Genomic DNA, 16,129 nt, shown 5'->3' with positions numbered 1-16,129 from the left:
GTCCTTGAAAAAAAGAAGTTGAAAGAAGTGAGACTCAGACGGTGTGTCTTTTCGATTGGTATTTGGTATATGCCGGATATCTACGTGAATTTTTGAGGCTTTGGGTATTTTCAAATTGTGATCTGGTGAGTGAAGTTTCTTGTTTCTATGTCGAAATATTGTCTGGTCTGGGAATTGGGATTGAATAGTCACCTTACAGAAGATGCAGCAACCTCTTGGCTTTTCGGGTCATATGTTAAAAATGTTGTATTTTTCATGTGCACTAAAAAGCAGTAATCTATCCAGACGCACTTTCAACTGACAGCGCACAGAATATTGTCCCATTTTTAGTGAACACCCTATATACGAACTGACCTGACCCTGGCTGGCTAAAAAATTAACTGAGATTCTGGGCTGAACTGTCAACCCAGACTGGAAATAATACACAATATGCCGAACATGTCCGGCGTAGTGGCGGGATTGCGCCGAAAATTAAAGCGCACGTCCGGCGTAACTTCGTATGCGCCGAATTCAGCGCATGGCGGCGGACAAATTTTTCGGCGCAGGGCGGTCGCATAATTTTTTGGCGAAAGACGGTCACTGAATGTATGCGGTACGCTGGTCAATCTAGCAGCAGATTTGCCCCGCGGGCGGCTCTGGAGAGGTTTCGCGACGATACATCCCCGCCCCGGTTGTCGCGTGCTCGAACTGGTGAGCCGCTCGAACTCAGCGGAGAAGCGGCTGCCCTGGGCCCTGTTCGCTTGCTGTTTTGATATCAGCGTGCTGTCGGTTTTCCCCATATAAGGAAGTTATTGCTGGCGCGGCTTGGCCTCTCATTGGTCTAACAAATAGACCACTTGAATTCGACCAATGAGGAGCCAAGAAGTAGCAGCATGGTCGCAGCCTGCTGATAAATAAATGGGGTGCGAACAGAGCTCTGGTGAGGCCTCAACCCTCGGCGTGGAGATAGGTATGGAAGACCTTGTTGAACATCGCCAAGCGTCGTTAAGCAATACTGCAGTGGGTTCCTGCCCACTGCGGTATCGAGGGAAATGAGAGCGCGGACGACCTGGCAAAACAGGCGGCCGCCCTGCCCTCAAACGCCCACTTGCTGACCAGGGTGGTTCACTGTGCGGCCTCGCATCAATGGCGCAAGAACTGCTCAGAATCACTATTCAAGCCACTCCTCGGGAGTCGGGAGGACGTCGCCGCTCCCTATCCCCGGAGCGGACCGAGAGCATGCCGTTTCGGTGCACCAGATGAGGGCAGGCCACTGGGGCCGCTCGCTCCAATACGGCACCGAATCGGCTGTCTCCACTCCGCGGCGTGCCAGCAGTGCCCAGACAAGCGGTGTCCCGTGGCGCAGAGTGTGCCGAGAAGAGGGTGATGTGCCAGAGCACATGTTGCTCCGCCGATATTAATATCGGCACAAATTTGTGGCCCCGGAACTCACGGCTCCAGCTTTGTTTCACGGCATGAAGCTAAAGTGCGCTAAGACTATTGAGGCATTGGGTTTCTGTGGAAATGAAAAACTCATTCGGATGCTCAAACATGGGAGAGCATACAAGGCCCCGGAACACTCTGTCTGGTTCATGTAGCCTTGATCGGTAGATGTGCACATGTGCTTTATATAAAAAGGGCTTAATTTTCGCATAAATAGGCATCTAATTTTTGTCGCAAATCACACAGAAATTTCAGCGCAAAATCGGTTGCGCCGAATTTCGGCGCAAGAGGGTCTCACGGGCGTCCGGCGTAGTGTATGGATGTTTTCCAGTCTGGCTGTCAACTCCAATCAACTGGAACTGACTCCACAGCCATGTGGTCTGGAGACTGGAGTCATCGCTTGATGTGTCGCAGGGACTGACTCCAACTCTGACCCTGGCTACAAAAAGAAAAAAAATACTCGTAACTTCTCAGACTCTGGACAGAACTGTTGACTCCAATGACTGACTGACTCCATAGCCCTGATCACAGTTTTGTCAAAGAAAAAAAAATGTGGAACACAATGGACTGCATTGTGACCAGAAAAGTGTTCAAGAAAATGGGCTGCAAAACAATGCCTATGTAATGGCTATGCCTGTGCTATCTGCTATACGTAACTTGCACTTTTCTTGGTGGCTCGGGGGTTATGACTGCTACATGTTTATGCTAGCAGTGAACATTGATATGTCGCCTCGTATTCGTAAAGCCGCAAACGTGCCAATGACAGACGTGCGTAGTCTTGTCAGGGCCCAGGGGCCATACATACATACGTTGACGTTGACGAACCAGGCGCCCTTTGCGGGGCACGGGCCCAGGGGACGGCCAGACGGGTCGGCCGCGGGGCGTAATTTTCCCAGTCAGCTGATCCAGACCGGTGTCAGGTGGCGTCTGGGCTGGCTGCGGCGGTGACGGCAGAGAGGGAGATAGGGGGGGGGGGGGCGGAACGGTCGCCTGCGACGACCCGGGGCCGGGGCCGGGCAGAGGCCGGCGCGCTGCGGGGTCGAAGATGGGAGCGATGACGCACGAACAGTCGGTCGTCCATCATGAACTCGCGACGGGTACTGGTAACCATTTGCCGAAGGCGTTGGAGATTGCTGTAACGTTGGCCCAGTCGTCGGGCTGAACGCCTGTCAGCTGCGGTGTGATTGGCACATGTGGCACGCTCCCTCACCACACATGCTCAAATTTCCATTCCAATACGTGACTCCTTGCGAGACATTTCATCCGACTGATGCCGGGATGACCATCTACAATGACCGGCACCCCACCGACCGTAGCCATCTTGCAAGCTGGGCTTAACCCTCGCATGTGTAGGGGGGGGGGGGTCGGATGGACCCCCCCATGGTTTTTCGCAAATAACTCGCGTAAAAAGCGGCCGATCGCGACGAAACTTTCAGTACCCTCGCATTGATCAATTTTACACCTACCCTGAAAATTTCATGACCCTGACCCAAATGACCTTTGACCTGTGACCTCTTTTCCGAGACCATGTTTGGCCGGAATCGCGATTTCGCGTATGTCGGCTCGCACTAGCCGCGTGTTTGCAAGCTTTTCGTGGTTTCCAACGTTCAAACATGTGATTTGATGTTACTCCCGTGTGTGTCAAGGTCACCTGAAGGTCAGGTCAGGTCATTGACCTTTGGTGACCTCGGGTGACCTCGGGTCACTTTTTCGAGTTTTACATGTTTCTAGGCTAGTTTTTGGAGCTGAATTCGAATTTAGCAACCATTTGAACATTTACGAAGTAGTTTTGGTGACTTCGTAACATGTTACGAAGCTGTCAGAGGCGGTTGACACGTACTACGAATACCCGTCACGACGCCTAATGGTTGACCTGACCTGACCTGACCCGACCTGGTCTAAATGCTTTAAGACATCATCTGTGATCAAAACTAACACGATATTCGTGATCAGCACCCCGAAAAACCTCTTAGCAGCCACACTTTACGACTTTCTAACAGGTCCCGATTTTCCCGACTTTGGGTCATTGACCTGACCTGGAAGGTCAACCAATGACCTAGGACCTTAAAATTGGGTATCATCGGCTTCCTCTCGTCACGGGCAACACGCTCGTTTTTTCCGCGAAGCTCTAGCTCGATCAGGGACCAAACGACAAGGGGGGGGTCCAACCGACCCCCCCCCCCCTACACATTAGAAGCTGGCAAACGCCGCACACATGCGAGGGTTAAGGCGACGGTGATGATATCGCTCAAACTCATTTCCGAGTGATGGCACAGTCCACTGCCAGTCAGCGTCGAACCCATGACTGAATGGCATTGGGGTCGTTTGCAGCGCTGACAGAATTCACATCCACTGACTTATTTGAACGATTCTTTGATATTTTTATAGCTTTTTATAGGGTGCATTCGCTAATTCGAGCCCATATAAACGTAAAGCTGCTATTTTGGCTTTTCCCCTTCCTCCTATTGGTGTCACCAGTGCTTGAAACCTTGCCATGAAGGTTTCAAGCACTACCTGTAAATAGACGTACCTATAAATAATGAAATATAAAGTATGCTTGAATAGTGGTTTCTCGATATACACTGGCTAGGGCCTGGGCATTCTTTCCGCATCATTTTCATCCTGTAAAGGGCTTCCATTTCCACCGGTAAAGATGTTCACTCCGCCAAAGCGCACGTGTGACTTAAGTGGCACGTACAGGCACGTGCATTTTTTTTCTGCTGAAACTTTTGAGCTCAATATCAATACAAGCTTCATGCGATTGTTTCAGTCAAGTTTCAGTTTTTGAATTAATTAGCTCATGTCATATTCGAAGCTGACATTTGCATCAAATCTTTGGTTAATAAGTAGAACAAACGAATGCTTTGGCTTGTTTCATGAAATAACCTAGAACTATTGGTTTTTTTCAGGAGTAATTTTGGAAATGGAAGCTGACTACACAACAGCCCTGGCTCACCTGGTTCAGAGGCAATGTGGTGAAGAAACATTTGCAACGTCACTTGACATTCTATTGGAGCAATACAGCAACAAGACAAACTATGAAGACAAGAGTGCTGTGGTGATAGGTATGGATTACATGCTAGACTCAGGTAATTTACATGACCTGAAGCCTGATCTAGTCTCAAAGATAGTCTCCCAAGTATGCATGCCTCAGATGGTTTCAGTGCTGAGCACGATCCAAGAATCCGAAGGAGAGTACACTGCTGGGGCCATTTCAGAGTGCACCATCTCTATCCTGGAGAAGTGTCTGCTGGTTTGTGATTGTGACAAACTCAAGACCGAGCTGCTGGAAAGGGCTGTGGCAGTGCTGTCGGCGGTCTTTGTCTCCAGTGACGGTTCGTACGCCTCTGAGCCGTGGTCACGGGGCCTGCGCTGTGTCTCCAGACTGGCGGCCGCCGCGGTCAGTTCGCTCTCGGACGTTTCGTTGCAGCCCCACCTGCCGGCTCTGGCTGCCGTGCTATCCGGTCTGGTGAGAAGCGCCCGGCCGGCCGCCGCGCTGGCCGGGGTCGCCACACTCGGGCCGCTGCTGCTCTCGCGGCCGGAGTTCCGTGCCGCCCACGCCGCCCACCTGTGGACGCTGTTGCGGCCGGCCGACGCCGCCGACCTGGCCCGCTGTCTTGCGGCCGCCTGTGCGCTGGCCGATCACCTGCTCTCGCCGCCGCCGGGGCTGCTCTGGCCGCTGCTGGGCGCCGGGCTGACCGCCGACGATCCGCTGCAGAGGAAACGGGCGCGCTACTTGCTGCAGCGAGCCGTGGAGACGCGCCGCGCCGCCGGAGAGGACAGTCTCTGCCGCTGGTTGCCGTGGAGCTCTGCCGCCGCCCGCCGCGCCGCGCCACTCTGGGACGATCTGGCGTTGTTGCTGGAGACCCTGGAGGGGAAGCAGGTGCACCTGATACGGCCGGTGATGGCCAAGCTGGATACCCTTCTGGCCAACACCGAGCTGGTGCCACTCTTCTGGAGTCTGTGCGTGCTGCGACGCGCGTTCGGCCACGGTAACGCGTTCGTGGTGCGCTGGGGCGTTTTACGGGCCCTCCGTTTGCCTCCTGTGGACGAAATCGAAACGTTCGTCACCTCAGCACTGGTGCCGGCGCTCAACGATGCAGCGCTGTTTGCTGATGTGGATCTCCACGCTGTACTGTCATCCTGGGAGCCGGCGGAGGCGGGACGTGAGTACCAGTGTGACGCTATGCCGCCCCCGACTGAGACCGGTGGCCAGCTGAGGACTTTCCTTTGCGCCTACCTGAGCGGTGAGGCGGTGGAGCGCCGGGCCGCCGCGCTAACGGACGCAGTGGCCGGCCAGTCGTGGTCGTCTGTGGCGCTGCTGCACGTGGCCCACGCGCTCGCCGCCGTGCCGGCCGGCCGGTGTCTGGACGCGGCGCCGGCGCTGACGCTGTGCCGCTCTCTGTCTGAGCGGCTGGCGGCTCAGGAGGCCGTGCTGCGCCTGGCCTCTCGCCGCCTCCTGCTGCGTGTGGCGCTCGGCTGGCTCCGGACTGACGCGCCGGTACTAGAGTGTGCCGTGGCGGCGGCGGCGGCGGCGGCTGACGGTACGGCTGCGCCCGCTGGACTGGCCGCTCCCGAACCCGCTGCCCTCCAGGTAGAGGTGATGGCAGCGCTGGCGGCGGAGCGGAGCCCCGTGCGTGGCAGGCTGCTCGGCGGCGCGTTGCGGATCCTGGAGGCTACGCTGCCACTGACGGCGGACCACCCAGTCCTTCCGCCGCTACACGCCGCGCTGGTGGAGTGTCACACGGACTTATACCGACCACGGAACGCTGTCGTCAGTGACATGGCCCTGCTGGCTGCCCTGGTCGGGAAACCTGACGACAAACAGGCGCCCTCTGCTGCTGTCCGACAGCTGATCGGTGTGGTAATACCCTGTGTCGGGGAGTACATTGTGCGGCAGGTGGAGGCAGCAGCAACCGCCGAGGATCTGACACTCTGCGAGTTTTACTCCGAGTTGCTGCGCGCAGCTGCCGCGGTCGGCTGTAGGGTGGGGGTGGAGACTGTCGTCCACCGACTGTGCAGTGTTTCCACCAGTGCTCATCCGCTGCGGGTGCATGCGGCTGTAGTGACTCTCGCTGGTGTTGCTGGTGCACTGGTGTCAGCCGTCACCAGCACTAACCTCGGTGACTCCCTGGTGCCGCTGGCAGAGCTCGCCCGCCACGACTCCGTCCCAGCCGCACTGTCTGCCTGTTCGGGCGCCGGTACCTGCGACACGCCGCTGGCTGCCCGCCACTTTGAGGCCACCTGGCGACTCACTGAAGCCCTGCTCTCGGCCGGCCTCATGTCTGAGTCAGCCCGGCGGCGGGCGGCGCCGGGCGCAGTGTCAGCGCTGTCTGTGTGTCCGCGGCGCGGTCTGGAGCCACTGCTCGGCTGTCTGCCGACCCTACTGGCCGACTGTAGCCCAGAACTGCTCCGTGAGGCCGCCACCGCCGCCTGGACCGCCCTGCACGAGCACCGTCGCAGTGAGGTGTTCGTGCTCTCGCTGCCGGGCCTGTCACGTCTCGTGTTCACTGCTGACACACTCACCAACCCGGATCTGGCTGACCTGGTGCAAGACATGAGCGAGCGGCTGCTACAGCTCGTGGAGTCGGTTCCGGCCGCACTACTGGCTCTCATATCACAGCTGAACTTTGTGTGGTCGACGGACAGCAGCAGCCTGCCCCGCCACCTCCCGACCGTGACTGCCGCCCTCCTGCACGGCGCTGTCCACCGTCGCGACCGTCGTGCGCTCCAGGACACTGTCGGCTTCGTGAGCGGCCCGGCGGCGCCGTCGACCGCCGATCATCTGCTCGACAAGGCCGTACGCGCCGCTGGGGTGGCCGCCCTGGGGCTGCTACTGAAGAGAGGACGGGCGGCGGCGGTGGCGGAGCTGGCGGAGGAGCTGAGGTGCCGCGCCGACCGAGCCGGAGAGGGACGACACTTTGGCAACTCTGCCAGTCATCGAGTGCAGCAGCGGGCCTACCAGGCGCTGCTGGTACTGCACACGGCTCTGTCGCCGGTTAGTGGCGGGGAGGGGATGGGGGAGGCCGGGAGGGGCTACTAGCGGGCTCAAGCCCGGTTCCCACTGGGCCCGTCACCCTTCGAAACGGGCCCGTCGCCGTCACCGACCGTTTTGAAGGCCGCTTTTCCCAAGTTGAATATGGTAGCCATGAAACGGGCCATATGGTAGCACTTGCCGTGACAAAAACGGCGCGCGTGATTCGTTCTACGCGCAGTGTTGGGAAACGGGGAGGCCGGCTGGCCGGCGGCGGCTCGTTGTGGGGAGTCCGTCCCGGGTCCGGCGGGCCGTCCCGGACCACGCGGCGCGGCGGTGCCGCGTCTCGCTGTGGGGGTCTGTCCGAGCGGCCGCGTCCCCCTTACCGCCTTCCGGCGGAGAGCGGTCAGTTTGTCGAGAGGTTTGGTGCAGTGTGCACGTGAAACATACTGGACAACGACAGGTTTGCTTTAATTATTTCAAACACCTACTATCAAAATACTTTCCAGACAGGACCACACTTCAATCAAGTTGACTACCTAAAATACCATCACATTTCCATCCAAACCGCTAGATGATCAGTAATGTAATATTATGCTGAGGGGGGGGGGGGTATAATACTCCTGTTTGAGCTGTTAAATTTGAGCATTGTCCTCATGGCTAGACCGACATATGTAAGTACCAAAGCGGCGCAAGACCAGAGGAGTTAACGACAATTTCTCTTCAAAATGTGCGACATTCTACGCTATTTTACTGAAATTATCAGTTTTATATGTTTTACAGTCATCTACAACCTCGTTCATACCATACTCACACGTAAAATGAGAAGGAACACAGAAGCACCGACACGAAAAACGGGCCCGTTCCGCACCAAAACATGAATATTTTCATGTCTCCGAAACGGGCTCCGACGGCGACGGGCCCGTCGCAGTCAGCTGTTGCGCCCCGTCATGAGGCGTCGCCGCCCGGTTCCCACTGAGCCCGTCAGGGACGGGCCGTAAACGGGCCCGTCAACGGCGACGGGCCCGTTTCGACGGGTGACGGGCCCAGTGGGAACCGGGCTTTACCAGGCGCTGCTGGTACTGCACAGCAGTGTGCAGTGCACACTGCTCTGTCACCGGTTAGTGGCGGGGAGGGGATGGGGTGCCAGCGGGCCTACCAGGCTCTACTGGTGCTGCGCACGGTACTGCTTCGGTACCGAATCAGTGACGGTAGAGGGGAAGGGTAGGAATGATAATGAATACGGAGCCTGGATTTACTACTTTTACCTTAGCGTAATGCTGTATGGTTGATATTTTATCATTCTGCATTGCCTTTAACCCGCGCGGGGCTGGGGGGGGGGGGTAAATTTTACCCCCCCTCGCGAATTTTTGCGATATCTCAAAAACGGCGGCGCGCAGCGCCGCCAAACTTTCAGTACCTTTTCTTACATCAATTTGACACGTTCCCTGAAAATTTGAGCGAAATCCGTCGGAAAATTTTTGAGAAATTGACGTTTTAGTGACGTCATGTTCGCCATTTTCGCCTCAAAAACGGCAAAAGTTCAAACGCCGCTAACATCTTCATTTTTAAAGGAATCAAGACGTAACAAAAAAGGTTATACGTAATTTTACTTTGTCTATCAAATGGCTATCTCGGTTTTTTGAAAATTTTGGATTTTGGCCTAAATTTTTTCAAAAAACTGATTTTTTTGGGAAAATCATTATAAAATCCAAAATTTTGAGTCTATCGAAAAAACCGGAATATATGTCAGAGAAGTGGTCTATGTGCACCTACATACCAAATTTTAGAAGAATCGGTTCAAAAATGTGGGAGTTATTCAAAATTTTATGACGTCACGACACACAAAATTTTTGAAAAATGACTTTTTTGGAAGTTCTAGACCTCGTACGGAAACAAAAATAGCACCATTCGATTCGCCGTGAAAAACTGCATCATATAGATACCTTTTTAGGCCTTAACAACCAACTTCAAAATTTGACCTCACTTGACCTGACCTTGACCTGACCTCGACCTGAAATTCATCCAGAGGTGGTCCATATCACTTATTGAGTGTGCCTATTGAATTCTATGAGTAAAATGACCCGTAAAACATGTGTCGCACATGCCCTTTTCTATATTTTGTTTTTTGGTGACCTGACCTGACCTGACCTGACCTTGACCTTGACCTCTGAATGATATTGTATGCAACGAATATTGTCTTGGTAGCCTAAGAACACGTTTTGGGCGATCAGTCTCAGTCCATGACTCCATTCTTCGGCAACTACGGTGCAAGGCCGATACTGTAGAAACTTGCAATTTGTACCCTTGACCTGACCTTGACCTTGACCTCAAACTTTAAATTAAGTACATGTTTTTAATAGTTCGTGATGAGAGCTTTCGATTGGCGTTTGAATTTTCCAAATCGGACCATTAGTTCGGGAGATAACAGGGGGGGGGGGTAAAATTTACCCCCCCCCCCCAGCCCCGCGCGTTCGGCTGGAGACCCCAGCCCCGCGCGGGTTAAAAGCTATGTTACCTGGGACAGGTTTTCTCGTTTTTAGTTCTACCGACCGCTCATCCACTTAATTTTATCTTGCTAGAAACATAGCTGCGTGAATTTCCATAACAGCACCTATTCTGACCTGACCTGACTCGACCTCTCTCCTCACAGGATGAGCGTGAGAAGCTGTGTATCTCCACGTGCGACCGGCTGCTGCGCTGTCACCCTCAGCCCAGTGTGCGGTACCTGCAGGAGTGGCTGGTGGTGCTGCTGTGCGTGCAACAGCCGCCGCTCATAGCACACGTCTGGGACCATATGGACAAGGTGAGGTGGCGACAAAACGGTTAATGAGTAGGGCCCAGGTGATGGACGGCGTTAGAGAGGCTGACTTGGTTTGATGTGATTGTTTTACCTGAAATGTTTCGATAGATGCTGTTCTGCTATGCTGTCTGTTAGCGAGCAAACGGCCGGCGCTCGACGCGGTCGGTCCGCCTCGCCAGCGCACATGTGTGTGCCATGTGGCCCCTGTCCTGGTTCTCATGCCCACATGTTGTGTCCCACGTGGGCTGAGACGGGACGGGGGCACGACAGTCTGGAACGGGGCTCCGCCGGTGCGCGACGGCCCGGTGTACATTGTACATACGACGTGGCCTGACGTGTACGAGTCATCGACGCGACTCCGCCGGCGTGCGACGTCGCCGACGCTGCCTGACGACATGTGACGAACGTGAGCGTATCGTTTTAACCGTTTGCTCTCTACCACAGGCGGGTGAGGGTCGAACCGGCAGTATCGGCTCGTTTGTCGCCATCCTGACGCACCTGGCCCAGTCGGGCGCGGCTACCCCCGGCTCTGGAGACAGCGGCGACTCGGCAGAGCAGTTTGTGCGACTCTGCTTCCGGCGCATTCTGCCCTGGTGCATGGCTCAGCATTTCAACACGCGAGTCTACGCCCAGGTGAGATTAGGTGGACGACGATCGAGTGTAACAAAGCTGGTGTTTGCATCTCTTTTTAGACGGCGTTTGCATCTCTGTGGCGTCACAGTGACGGGATATTGAGCGAGTGGCCCGTTTGAGGGGCGGTACCGTATTGTCTACGCTTGCGTGGGGTCCGCCGGGCTGAGCCCCCGGCAGTCTGTTTTGGATCGGCATCCATGACTGGGCAGTTTTCCATCTGGAATATCTGGAATATCTGGAATATATGTAGACCACTTCAGCTGTCGCTTCTGTGCTTTTAGATTATTTATCAACCGAAATACATTTAAGACCTTACCACTCCTGGTGTTCACTCGATGAATTGCGTCTGTTTCAGGCGGCGCTGCACCGTCTCTGGCTTTTGGCGGAGAAGCGCGCTATGACCGCCATCCTTTCCGAGTTTGAGGTAGTTCACGCCAGCGTATCCCAGTCTCTGGAGTACGGAAACGCCAACAAGAACTCGCAGCTGATTCTTAACGATTTCTACTTCACCGTGTTCGACCCGGTCCGGCACTTCTCTCTGGAGGTGAGCGTAGTTTGGCGGTGTTTCTGCGAGCTAACGATCACCAGACACCATACAAGTTCACGTGGGCTTAATTGGACTGAAAAAGGACCATCGCTTTCTCTCAAGCTTTTAATAAAATTAGAGCGGGAATCGGAGTCATTGCTGCTTTTGGCGTCCCAAGATGATGGGCTCGTCTTATATGCTGTTGCGGATGTCATTCGTCACTGTTCGGCTGTGACGTCTTTCCTGCTCATTGCAGAAACATCCTGCTCCAATTTGTGAACCAAAAACCGCGTCTTCTCTCATGTGCGGGGCTGCGGAGTCGATGGATTTTCGGCGAATCCGACTCCGACTCGGGACTCCGGCTTTCAAAAACCAACTCCGACTCCGACTCCGGGCAGAACTGTCGACTCCGACCGACTCCAACCCCCGACTCCGACTCCGCAGAGCTGATCATATGCTACTGGTATTTTAGCCAGTATTCACAGCTCTAACTCAGCGTTTCCCCGCTTGTTCTTATCTCAGGCGATCTACTGTTCTCTACCGCGGCTGGCGTCGGTGGAACAGGACGAGTGGGTGCCTCCGGAGCTATTCCCCGACCACCTTACCGAAGGGGCCGGGGATGGAGAGGAGGCACCGGCCGGTTCACTGCGTCTGAGCCGGCTCTGCCCCGGTCTGAGGGACGCCCAGCCAGCCAGCTGGACGGCGCGCACCGGCGACCTCAGGACGGCACCTGCAGGTAGGTCGGGTTAGAGCAGTGGACGGTGTCAATGGGTGCGGCATGGCAGAATACAGTGGTGTGGCGCCCGCTGCCCGCAGTTGAGCGAGGTTACAACAGGACCTCAGGATGGCGCCCGCGGGTAAGTTTGGTTAGAGCAGTGGTCAGTGGACTGCGTCATGAGTGCGTGCGAATTGTTAGAAATAAAATACTGAACGAGGACACAGGCAACTCCAAGGCGGTGTTTCACGGCCGCGCGCTGCTGTATTGGTGCGGCGTTTGAGACGAATTTGGTTCGACCCTTCAGCGTTGCGAGCGTCCTAGTTTGTTGATGTCTCCATGGAAACCGCGCCGCTGCTCGCTGCGCGCGGCCGTGGAACACCGCCCAGGACGACGCCCACAGGTACGAGAAGTTACAATAGGACCTCAGCACGGCGCCCGCAGGTACGAGTGGTTACAATAGGAGTTCCAGACGGCGGCTGCGGGAGGGTTAGGATAGAGCAGTGGATTTAGCTTGCAGGTACGGCAGGGTAGGATGGCGGATAGAGCCAGCAGGAATGGTTTAGCTGGATCTCAGGACGGTACCCGTGGGTAGGCTAGGTTAGAGCAATGGATCGAGCTTGCAGTTACGGCAAGTTAAAGACGACGCCCTGCACAGATAGGTCAGACTCACGACTAACAGAGCAGGGAGGCGCGGTACTTTAGAGAAGTTGGTTTAGAGCGTAGTTACACAGCGTCGCGCGACTTCGCTGAGGCACGCCTCTGATAAGCCCGGACTGGAGCCGCCCCTGCGCTGTGGCGCGCCTCTGGTTTGTCCGCACTGGGCTCGCCCGTGCGACCCGGCCGCGGGCGCGGGGCATTGGCGGAGCCGGCCGTCTGTGGTCGGCGCGGCCGGCCGGGCATTCGGTGTGCGGCGGCGGACCGGTACGGACTGTGCGGTTTATCGAGCAGTGTCGGAAGGAGTAACTAGGACCTTGGTATCAAAGTGGACCGAACGGAGCAGGTACGGGCTGCGGCATGTATATACAGTTCTTTGCCGATTGAATGGCGGATTTGTCGGTGGGTGGAATTCAATTACACTTCTTTGTGCTCTATTCTCCGTCACCGGATCTCAGTGATTCCCGTCTGACTCAGGTCCGGGTCAGCTGCAGCTTAGATAATGTCCGTGTCATGGACATGGTTGTGACTGCTGACTATGGTGCACCCGCAGATCGGTGGCATCGATTGGGCCGCTTGAATATGTGTTTTGATGAATATGAGACGAGATGAATATGAGCCGAGAGGGCATGACGAAAGATTTGCAAGTAAAAAGGTCAAGGTGTATGTTTACTGTTTGACATGCATGACCCAGCAGATTACTTGAGCTGCTCCGGTTGTCTCTCAATAGAGGAAAGACAATTCTAACGAATAGTGTTTGTCAATTTCGAACAAGCCGCGGCTCAAATATACATATACACGGAACGCCTCCGTGGAAGCGAAAGACAGAGGCACACCTTATGTTTGCTCATTCCTTTGAATATTGATGTAGTTGCATACATTACATACGCTGTTTGTGCTCACTACAAGTGTGCTGACTGGCGGCAGACTTTTATCACAAAACTAAGTGTGAGTATGACATGAGTCATGTCATACATGACCACCAGTCGTGAAAGAATGAGCGTCACAACCCCACGTTACGTCGCTTATCACTCCCCCCCCCCCCTTCCCCGCCAGGTGAGGTGGCCGGCGCGGTCGACGGGGACCCGTCCAGTACCGGCGGCGGCGGCGAGGTGCAGCGCAAACCGACTCCGTGGCGCCAGCTGCTCCCCGAGCCGTCCGAGGTGTCGGCGGTGCGCCGGAGTCGGCGACCGGCCAGCAACGGGCCCGTGCTGGTGGCAGCGCTGGTGGACCGGGCGCCCAACCTGGGCGGTCTCTGTCGCACGTGCGAGGTGCTCGGCGCCGCCCGGATGGTCATCTCCAGCCTGCAGCTGACCGCCGACAAGCAGTTCCAGAGTCTGAGCGTGTCCGCCGAGCGCTGGGTGCCACTGACGGAGGTGAAGCCCCACCAGCTGGCCGAGTACCTCTCCCAGCTGCGCTCAGCCGGATACACCCTCGTCGGTGTGGAGCAGACCTCCAACAGCGTGCCCGTCACCGCCTACCAGTTCCCGGAGCGGACCGCGCTGGTGCTCGGCAACGAGCGGGAGGGCATCCCGGTGGAGGTGATCCACCTGCTGGATGTCTGTGTGGAGATCCCGCAGTGTGGCGTGGTGCGGTCGCTGAACGTGCACGTGGCCGGTGCGCTGCTACTGTGGGAGTACCGGCGACAGCACCCCTGAGGAGGCCCGGAGCCGGAGCCGGAGCCGGAGCCGGAGCTGCGCTGAGTGAGTACCGATGGTGTTAGAGGGAGTGGTGGGAGGCGGCGAGTGGAGTTGTCTCCGAAACTCGCTCGCCGAGGAGAGACGGCGCTGCCGCCGTCAAAGGGGTGGGCTGGAGATTGCGCAGGTGTCTGGCTGTGCTGTTAGGTACTTTGGTAGTGGTATGGTTGTTCCGGAATAATTGTCCAAAGGCAAATCACAGGCTGCTGATGAGAAATATCCCCACAATCTTGTACTAACATGCGAACGGGGTACGCCTTCACCGACTCCGCCTTCGCTGTCTCTTCCTTTCACCAAGCTGTCTAACACTGAAGGCTGGAAGTCGTAGCAAATCTGCATTCTGCGAGAGCTGCAAATCTGGAACCCCTTTCTTTATTTTTGTGGTTCTGGAGGCCGATCACTATCGGCGCAGGGCCTGAGTTGATTTATTTGTGGGTGTTCGACTCTGCGTTTCGTCTGTGGGTCTGAGTTTTGTCTGTCCGGCTGCTGAGGTGTTGCTGTGACGGATCAGTGGAACTCTCCAGAACACTCTTACACTAACTATTTAATCGAGTTTGAATAATCAGGATATGGATCTCGATATGGGTGAAATTCAATGTTATTTTGGTGCCGGCATATCTCCACCTCCGCCAAAGAGCGCTGTCCATACAGGATCTTGTATTCTCCAATCTCTGGTAGATATCCGTCATGGATGATCGTCAGCCCATTACTAACAAACGTGTAAAATCTTTTCGCGGTGTTCTGAATCCCAGTCCATTGCCTAACAGAACGCCGTTCACCTCGACCTGCGGAAATAAAATCACTTTACAGAATACACCATTCACTCGACCGATTTAGCCTTCCACGCCATCTTTTCGCCTTACATACACCTACACCGTCTGGGCCAACCGATGTTTTATTTCCCGCCTCGTATAAGGATAGTTTAAGTTCGTAGAGGGTGAGCGGAGTGTTGTACGATTCGGAGTTTGTTAAAGAGAAGTCGAATTGCACTGTTTTCTCTGTTCAGCTCCGGTGTACATTTGAAGGGTAAATGTTGGAGGCAGATACGTCAGCGAAATGTTTTGCGAATCCGTTGGTGACAGTGATCCACGAAAACACCGTTGGAGAGCCGCTGTGGGAAGCATCTGAGCTGAGTTTTTCGAGTGGTGAAGGAGCGCACACTGGACCACAGCTCGCCCAGTGCATTGGGATGGATCTGTTGCATTTTGATGCACATTTTTCCCACACAACCTTCTTTTCTGCGTAAATGATTTTTGCGCATTCCTTTTGTGCAGCTGGGTAGAGCTGAGCATGCCTATCACAAATGCATTTTTGAAGTTTCTGAAAAGTGTCTTTTTGTCTTTGTGGAGTGTATTTTTCTTATAGCCTTTGCTCGTTGACATTTCCGATTCCACCATATGCTATTTTTGGGCAGATTTGGACTGCCCATCGTTTTTTCGCAATGTTTATATGGCTGACAATACCACTGCGTTCCTAAAACCAACCACAGCTTGAGACATACCATTTGACGCATTGTGGCTGGCGCAGATGCTGCGGCGGCGCCCGACGGGGAGGCAGTCAGTAACCTCTCGACCACCACGGTCAGCCGCTCTTCCCGTGCCGCAGATACCTCTGCTTGTCGAAGCAGTAGGGTAGAGAGCCCGCTCATTGTCTTTGTTAAGCAAATGATTAAGAAGTTAAATATTTAAAAGCCAAACACTGT

General features: G+C 55.1%; 1 protein-coding gene across 1 annotated transcript; it reads left to right on the top strand.

The window, feature by feature from the left end:
• Nucleotides 1-5,326: 5,326 nt before the first annotated feature.
• On the top strand, nt 5,327-14,831 carry LOC122384162 (probable methyltransferase TARBP1). The gene is made up of 7 exons (XM_043371238.1): nt 5,327-5,554; nt 5,849-7,420; nt 10,050-10,202; nt 10,644-10,832; nt 11,188-11,376; nt 11,881-12,094; nt 13,787-14,831. Exons 1-7 carry the CDS (start codon nt 5,327-5,329, stop codon nt 14,386-14,388), a joined length of 3,147 nt encoding a protein of 1,048 aa, XP_043227173.1. The 3' UTR covers nt 14,389-14,831.
• The last annotated feature ends 1,298 nt before the right edge of the window (nt 14,832-16,129 follow it).

The sequence above is a fragment of the Amphibalanus amphitrite genome, unplaced genomic scaffold, assembly GCF_019059575.1.
Source record: "Amphibalanus amphitrite isolate SeventyFive unplaced genomic scaffold, NRLGWU_Aamphi_draft 000182F_arrow, whole genome shotgun sequence".
Classification (NCBI taxonomy): domain Eukaryota; kingdom Metazoa; phylum Arthropoda; class Thecostraca; order Balanomorpha; family Balanidae; genus Amphibalanus; species Amphibalanus amphitrite.
This window is presented reverse-complemented; position numbering and strand designations above follow the sequence as displayed.

What these genes read in the sequence shown, in the direction of transcription:
- LOC122384162 (XM_043371238.1), top strand. Translation starts at nt 5,327, where the DNA reads ATGGCCAAGCTGGATACCCTTCTGGCCAACACCGAGCTGGTGCCACTC. An exon ending in CTGATGTGGATCTCCACGCT is followed by an intron (nt 5,555 to 5,848) that starts GTACTGTCATCC and finishes CTGGCGGCTCAG; the next exon opens with GAGGCCGTGCTGCGCCTGGC. An exon ending in CCTCAGGACGGCACCTGCAG is followed by an intron (nt 12,095 to 13,786) that starts GTAGGTCGGGTT and finishes CTTCCCCGCCAG; the next exon opens with GTGAGGTGGCCGGCGCGGTC.